The following is an 8,410-nucleotide window of genomic DNA, read 5'->3' on the forward strand; positions in this document are numbered from 1 at the left end:
AACCGCTTTGTGTGCAAAAATGATAATATAAAGGTAACACAAACTAAATCGTTAGGGTTAACATGAAATGGTATACTTATAAATAAACTACGCACACTTTACATTTTTTATTTGTTGTGTTAGTAGTTGGTTTTAAATATTTTAAAATACTTCAGCATTTCTTGAGTGTGCCAATTGACAGAATTCTATGAAAAACCCCAAACTCGTAGGCCGAATTCGAGGCTGCGGATGAGCCGGCAAGAAGTTGGCTCTGCCATTAGAATTGGAGGGCAGAGAAAATCACAGAAAATCATCGACAACTGGCAAATGTGTGAATTGAATTTTCAAACAATTTGGCCCGTGCAGGGAGTGCAGTGCTCGTCATCGGATTGCTATCCTGGTTTCGGTTTCTGCTCCTGGCGCTCTTTTCCCCTGTTTTCCCGCTGGCCAGGATGGGAACGTGCATGATTTGAGATTTGATTTGGGCGGCGGCCACATTACGGTCGCTAAACCTCTGCTTCCGTCCCGTTGTCCTGGCATCCTGGCATTCTGGCATCCAGGCATCCTGCGCTTCAAAGGCGCGTTTTAAACATTTCGCTCACGTCTCGGATGTTTATGCCATTAGCGTTTAAGTTGCCCATACAAAGTGCGACTCGTAAATAAGCAAACGTTCCTTTGTTTTGGCTTCCATTCCCGTTTTCATTGTTGAGCCAGAGGTAATCGATTTTCGAGGCTAGTTATGGAAAATTATCGAGGGAAAGCGATACAACTCGAATAAATTCACAAAGCAATGCAATTATTTTTAGTTGTATACTAAGCTAAATGAAGTCATTCTGACAAATAAAATTTATTATCACAAATTTAAGGATTCACACAAAATGACAGCTACAAACTTCAAAGCTTTGTGAAAGCCCAAAAATATGCAAAGAAATAATTGATCTGCAGCACGCTGAACAGGAGCAGTGGTAGCTTTCCCAGTCAGGAGACACCTCCTCTTCCAGATCCTCTTCCAGTTCCTCTTCCTGATCCTCTTCCTGATCCTCTTCCTGATCCTGTTCCTGGTTCCTCTTCCTCCTGGCCAAGCGATACAGTCTTCGGATGAGAGCTCCATACGGTTTCCGCGCCACCAGCTGAGTAGTTGTCTTGTGTATTTCGTAGACGCAATTGGTTTCCAGACACACAAAGGGCTCCTCCACCTGCAGGAAGTCGTCCAATGTGAGATTGGGTGCAGGGATTGGTAGAAGACTTCTCTGGTTCAACTTGACATTCGCCTTGCTCTTCCTGACCAGTCTCTTCTTTCCCATACTGATCTTGCTCTTCTTGACCGCACTTTTCTTGGGCGGATTCGGTGCTGTAATAGCAGCTTGGATCTCCGCCTCGAAGGATGCCTTCCGCTTGGAGGCCTTGCTCTTCAAAGCCGAAACCATTTTGTATCGGTTCTGGATATCGTTAATGTTCCTCAAGGTCTGCTTAAAAGATACGTTGACTTGTTCGACTTCCTGCAGCGTATTCCACAGATTGTTTTCCATAACTTGTGCACGAGAAAATTTTATACAATCAAAAATTTTAATATAAGAATGCACACTCCACTCCAGAAAATCTCATGAATATATGAGTCCTGTTAGATTGAAAAATCAGGGAACCTAGATGTTTGCTTTTCTCGGTGAGTTGTCATTGGGAAATTCCGATATGACCACCTATTACTATCCTATCTTATCGCAAAACTGGCTGATAAAAGGTTTTGATGGGAAAACCAAGACCTCAAGCAGGTTTTCGCCACTATATATAGCATGGAAATCGAGGTAAAACATCAGTTCATAACTGAAATCGCTTAGGAAACATGTCGCCACCACCTCACCAGCCGCACCAACCTCACCCACCAAAGGGTCCTGGGCATCCTGGGGACCACCATCCAGGACCGCATCCTCCTCACCACGGAGATCCGAAGCCCCACCACGGACACCACTAGCCCTATGAACAAGGACTATAAAATGGATTTAATTTTATATACAAAAAAAAACACGATGGATTCTTATTAGGGAACAATGTTACACTTCTAATAATAAGTCCTTCAACCTCTGTATGCCAAAGAAATAAAAGCCTTTCGTAAAACTTATCTCTACTGTTTTCTTTATTTTTGATGATGATGATCAAAAGTTGATGATACTACATAATCCATTCATAGCTTTCTTTTGTTTAAACAAATTTATTGAATCATAAGCATTTTTCTATATGATGCCTATTCCAAAAAATGCGGCTAAGGCTTGCTCACATATATTTTAATTACAAATGCTTATTAAAGAGGAAAGGGTTCTATAAAAGACTTAAATAAATATGATTTTAAACACTGCAAAAGCAAAATACTGTTTAAAAATACTGCTCTACAGCACTGGGCTTAAAAACCATTAATTTAATCACTGTATAAATTTATATTTTTTTATAAAAAATCTTAACATATCCATATCGCAGTGCTTGTAGTTATAAACTACCTCCCGAGTCGTCGATAGTTAAGACTTTAAGTCATATATTGACATATCAATAAACAATTCTTATCCTTGTTATTACTAATTTCGAATATCACACATTTGTTTTTATTAAGCGTAGTGTTGTTGTGGGAAATTCTGAAATACTTATCAGCACAACTGGGCTCGTCTTATCTGGAATTTAGATAAGATTTCAGCGTATTCCAATCATTTTCCTATAAATGGTATGACAGGAGAGGGTTTGGTTTAGTACTCAACCGTAGTCAGAAAAGTAGAGATGCCTCCACCACCACCGCACCACGACCACCACCATGGGCCACCACACCATGGTCCTCCCCACCATGGTCCTCCGCATCATGGACCTCCGCATCATGGACCTCCGCATCATGGTCCTCCTCACCATGGACCACCGCACCACGACCACCACCATGGACCTCCACACCATGGACCTCCGATGCATCCTCGTTGAGCACTAAAATATTAGCCGAATTTAACGATATAAAGTGTTATGGACAAATTAAATTGTTAACTGTGATTAAGCCATGAATTAACATTAAAACATCTTCGCTGACTTTTAGTTAGTGTTCCCAAAAACAACATTTTTTTATTTTGTAAATTTTAGGTAAAATTGTGTTTTACTCCTTGCGCCTCTTTTTTATAATGATCCATTTTCATTTAATTCAAAGAAGGACTTCTTCCTTCAGTATAAAATTACAAAGGAGTCCTCGTAGCAACTCTCCCATGGACTTGATTATTTTTAACTTGTGTAAGAACAACCTCATCAGTGTTTGAAATATAAAGACAAAACCAAAATACATTGGATTTCATTTTATGACTTCTCTTTTTTAGGTTAATAATTATACGTATATTTAATCACCTATTGATGAAGTACGCCTTTGAACAGCTACCATTATCGGAGAGCCGGCAGATAAGGTTCAATTTATATAAAAAAGTACCGAAAACCTGTAAGCTTAGAGTCCCTCTCAACTTAAATGCAGATAAGATTACAGCCTACTGAAAATATTTTAGCATTCTATAAAAGGTCTGCCCGGTGTGGTCAAGTTTAGTGTACAACAGAAGCTCGCCCAGCAAAGATGCCTCCTCCACCACCGCACCACCACCACAACCCACCGCCCCATGGGCCACCGCACCACGGACCACCACATCATGAGCCACATCCCCCGTTCCAGACGCCAGTGCATCCAATCTATTACGAACCACCTCACGGAAACATCTCCGGCTACAATCCTCCACCGCCACACGGTCCGTATCCATATGGACCAGGATATGTGGCCCCTGGACCTCCAATGCAACCGCGATGAGAAACGAACTGTAGTCTAGATCGGTCTATATAATGTGATAACAATAAATTATACTTGTATGTGATTAAAACACAAACTGCTATTAAATTTGTCAACTGACTCTAGTTAGTCACACTAAAAAGTGAAAGTTTGGATATTACACAAATGAACATTTGGTCAACAAAAACTTATTTTACTAGTTGTATATTCTGTGTCAACAAACAATGACTGTATTTGCACCTATAGAGATAAGTTCGGTTTTTCGGAATTCCCAAGAGGTCGTCATAAAGATAATCCCCCAGCAAAGTCGTCATTCTATAGGTGTGTTATGATAGCTATTTTCGGGTATAATCAAATACTTAAGGTAACACGTCACTACTAATAATTCAGTAAGAGAAAAATCAATCAATCACTGGACTTGTTATTGATAAATGGGGTTTTCGTATCAGTGTCGAATGTTATGAAATCTTAACTGAGCATATACATGATTTATTGGCCCTAGGTCACATTAACCAGTACTCTATGTATTCAAGAAAAATGTTTTTGTTTTATTTTGAAGCTGAACTATTAGTAGTCATACCTATCAACCAGTTGTAAACCTTATCAATGAGTTGTTTGGACTCAACACCAGATAAAGCTGTGCAATCTTATCGATAGGAAATACGCATTTGCGTACATTAGTCATATCCTAACTTAGATTACTAAGGTGGTTTTTGGGGCACGCCACAGTTGATTTTTGGGAAAGAACAAAGGGGCTTATACAAATACAGATGATAAAATATGTAATGATAATAACTTTTAAATAAAACTAGGTTTGCAAGTCCAATTTGCGATTCAACCTATAGAAGGAGTGCTATGTAAAAAGCAAAATATTACTCATCCGCCATGTTGGCTGGCCTTCAGCTGGATAACTACTATAACACATGCGAGTTTCGCAATAGAGCCACCCCTTTGGCGACCGCAATCACTCAGGCGTTTAATAATTGACTGCATCTGCGGTTCAAACGCAATCGAATCGGGGTGGGTGATGGATAGAATAGACGGGGGAAAAATCAAGCAAACGGCAAATAAAATTTATAACAAATCTAACACACATACATCATTTTGATATGGCCACGGACACGTTCCGTCCGTCTATTTGCTTAAGGATGGATGCTCCTTCGGGTGGCAGCACATGAACATGGACGAGGTCCGTACTCTGAAGCATCCAAAGCTGGGAACAGGAGCTGTAGCTGGAAGTGGAGCTGTAGCTGTAGCTGTAGCTAAAGCTGGAGGCAACTTCGGCCGGGGCAGACACATTAATTTTGCTGCTCGCTTCCCTAACCGCATGCAATTTTTCTTGGCTGGCTCTCTTTCTGCCCCCCTGGCTATCGCCTTTCAATGGCAGGAAGCGCAGCCCGGAGGAAAGTGGGTGGTGGATCCTGGATGGGATGTGCATAGTCCACATCCTTCAGCCAGTCAGTTAGTCAGTCAGCCAGATAAGTGCGGTTTATGTGCAGCACGTAGACCGACTCAATACACTCGATAAATTGCGGCGGTGTTTGGCTGCTTAGAAACGGGCAACTTGACCGCCTCCGAAAAGCGGCAAGGGGTTGGTACAGCTGAGGTGCGATTACTAGCTCCAACTGATTAACTCAAAACAAAGAGTATGTACACGGAAAATATTTGTTTCAAAAAAGTTTTAGAAATAGAGAGCTTAATTAGATTTAGGTTGAATTTATATCGGGGATGCTAGTATGTTACCCACACTTTTCTTCAAATAAGAGGGCGAAATACCGCGTATCAAATTGATGCCGTGCAGTTTTTCTTGCAACGAAAACTGCAAGTGCACTTTGACCCCAGACCAGCAAGTTGACTGTGACCCACCACCACCCCGAAGTTAACTCAATTTCCGTTCGATGGGCCGCACTTGATTAAATAATGTCCAGAGGCATTTGAAAGCCGCATTCCGATTGCAAATGCCGGCGCGAGCCAGCCTCTTCACAAGCAAACAAAATTCCATTGCAAATTTACCCATATTAAAAGCTCATTAAAGATCAAGTGCCCGCGGCCAAAACCCTTGGTTAGCCCACCATCCTACCATCCCATCATCCCATTTTCCCGGGGAAAACTCATCGTGGCAACAGCATTCCAGGGCGGGAAAAAAAGGAAAGCCCGGAACGGAAAATATGTTATTAATTCAAATTAATATAATCCAATTTTTTTTTGCTTCCCTGGAGTCGGGAAATGGAAACTACTTTCTCAGCGTCGTCGCGCATTACGGAAAGATGTTTTCCCTTTCCGCCTCCCGCGAAGGGTGGGATTTTCACGGTTGGGGCTCGGTTGTTCTATGATGTATAGACATTGCCGTATCTGGGTGGGCATGAGAAATGGCCTGGTTTTGGGGATTGGTGGGTGTGGTGGTTTTTGCATTTGCTCGCGGTGCTCGTGTGTGGAAAAATGTGGGTTAATAATGAGGCCATAGACAGCAGCAGACGGGCTTTCGGGATTCGAAAGACATTTGTCTTGAGTATGCCATCACGTTTCTGCATATGATTATTTCTAGCTTTCCATTCTTCAGGGTAATGGGTTCATTTGTTAAAGGTTAATGTGTGGATTGGCCAAAAACTCATGCTTTTAACGGCCTGAGTTTCTCATATAAGATATGTACTCCTGTCATGAAGTAAATGTGCTCTGGAAATACAAGCTAAGAAAACACTGAACCCTTTTATCTTGCATTTTCCCCATTGAGTTGGAAAGTGGAAACAATCTCATCAAATGCGATTGCCAGCAGTCTTTTCTCTTGTTTAACCCACATTCAAAGCTCTTTCGATGGCAAATCAAAGACAGACTTCATTCCAAACGCGAACACGTAGAAACACAAGATACACTTCAAAAATAATTGAAAGCTGAAAAATGTATTATAAAATACCATAATGTTAGAAAGTCTTGAGGGATGGTTTATTTGGGCTACTATGCGCTATTTATTATTTATTTAACTGATATCCTTAAAGGCACCTGCTTACCTGTAACTATTTCTTTATTTCTTTCAGTGCTGTGTAAACTTTTCCCTGTGCAACAGTTGCCGCTGTCTGGCCACCCACTTTTCCCTGCAGCAATTGTTAGCTTGTTGGTTCGATAAACTCCCTGCCAACAACCAAACAAAGCCCACATCCAATACCACTCCCAAACCCACTTCCAATCCGGATCCCAGTTCCTCCTCCAAGTGGGTTCAGTTCCACGGCGAATGCCCGGCGGTGAGCAAGTGGGCAAATCTGGGTCTGGTGTCTGGTATCTGGCTGAGTGCCCGGCATAAAGCGGAAAACTTGTAAGGATGGATAAACTGCGAGGCAACAATGCGGCTGGCGAGAATCCCTTCAAGCGGCCGATGAATGCGCTCCAGAAGCAGTGGTACCGCGTTTTGCTGGCCCGCCGTGTGGGATTCGGTCAGCGTCCTCCGCCCGATGAAAGGGAGCCAACGTAGTAAGTCAATCGCTGCAGCCCCGTTTCAAATCAAATTGTGTGAAAATCGCAATTTCCCGTGAAGCTAATGCATTTCACAATTTCCACACGCCTCGGGAAAAGCGCGGACATTTGTCGCAAGCGCTATGCGGCATCGTTCCGGCGATACAACGAGTGTTTCCGCCGGGAAATGGCCAAACATGAAGAGATGCAGCGATGCGCCATCGACGCCATGAGGGTGCACAGGTGAGTTAAGGGAAGAACTAATCATCTAAAATACTCATTTCTTTAAATACTCACTTGGTAACAGGACCTTTGCCATCACCACACTGTGGCTGCCTTTGCACTCGAAGCGGGAAATCAACTCCACGCTGGAAACCCTCGAAAAGGTGGGTTACATTTCACACATTTCAGATCTCAGAATCGAAACAGCTGAAAGGTGTACTTATTCAGGTGCTCACCGCCAAAGAAAGACGACGCCTGCAGGAGATTCTCAAGCAGGGCGAGTCCTGGCACTCGCATCGCTGAAGCTACATCCAAGGCCACTACTCACATTCAGTTTCAGATTTAAATTCAGATTCAGATTCAGATCCCGATTCAGATTCAGCTACAGATTGCGAGCCCTACTCATCCCGTACACATCATCATCATCGTCATCATCAGCTGCCACGGCTAAGTGAATTCCATTTAGCTTGGATTTCATTCTTGCAGGGAGCCTGATTTCCTTTCACCGACTTCGTTTTTTACTTATCCTTCGTTTTGTTCTTGAAATTTCGCTGTCAGTGGCCAAAGCATTGTCGTAAATATTTAATACCAGTAAAAGTGCAAAGTTCACTTTGGCTAAAACCGAAACTGTGTTGGGACGAGATCAATTTTCTGGGAACGGGGATACTACAGGATTATTAAAGCTTATAGAACTGGCTGGCTCAAGTGGATTGTTGCACTTTAGTTGCAATCATTACTTACCCTTACCCAGTTTCCTTAATTGAATATAATCTATTATTTCTTAGCATCACAAATGTACCTTATAATCTGTTATTCTGTCCTAGTTTAAAGATACATTTCAGCAAACGAGTACCATATTTCAAGGGTTTTGGATTTATTATGTTTTCGTTGGCAATCGATTTAGCCTATTAAAAACTGCTGCCTAGGGCAAAGTTGTTCAATGTAAATATGTCATGTGCCGGGAAAGGATTCCCCATAAAA

The 8,410-nt window shown here is 42.1% G+C and overlaps 3 protein-coding genes across 3 annotated transcripts; 2 read left to right on the forward strand and 1 right to left on the reverse strand.

Moving 5' to 3' along the window:
• Positions 1 to 807: 807 nt before the first annotated feature.
• Positions 808 to 1,605, reverse strand: LOC120451672. Its single transcript, XM_039635554.2, has one exon. It carries the CDS (start codon positions 1,506 to 1,508, stop codon positions 849 to 851), a length of 660 nt encoding a protein of 219 aa, XP_039491488.1. The 5' UTR covers positions 1,509 to 1,605; the 3' UTR covers positions 808 to 848.
• Positions 1,606 to 3,515: 1,910 nt separating this feature from the next.
• On the forward strand, positions 3,516 to 3,929 carry LOC122756527 (histidine-rich glycoprotein-like). Its single transcript, XM_044006399.1, has one exon. The coding sequence runs from the start codon at positions 3,557 to 3,559 to the stop codon at positions 3,782 to 3,784; it is 228 nt and encodes a 75-aa protein (XP_043862334.1). The 5' UTR covers positions 3,516 to 3,556; the 3' UTR covers positions 3,785 to 3,929.
• A 3,071-nt stretch (positions 3,930 to 7,000) lies between these two features.
• Positions 7,001 to 8,029, forward strand: LOC120456817. Its single transcript, XM_039643868.1, has 4 exons — positions 7,001 to 7,225; positions 7,328 to 7,450; positions 7,515 to 7,593; positions 7,658 to 8,029. Exons 1-4 carry the CDS (start codon positions 7,077 to 7,079, stop codon positions 7,730 to 7,732), a joined length of 426 nt encoding a protein of 141 aa, XP_039499802.1. The 5' UTR covers positions 7,001 to 7,076; the 3' UTR covers positions 7,733 to 8,029.
• The last annotated feature ends 381 nt before the right edge of the window (positions 8,030 to 8,410 follow it).

Source organism: Drosophila santomea, chromosome 2L (genome assembly GCF_016746245.2).
Source record: "Drosophila santomea strain STO CAGO 1482 chromosome 2L, Prin_Dsan_1.1, whole genome shotgun sequence".
Classification (NCBI taxonomy): domain Eukaryota; kingdom Metazoa; phylum Arthropoda; class Insecta; order Diptera; family Drosophilidae; genus Drosophila; species Drosophila santomea.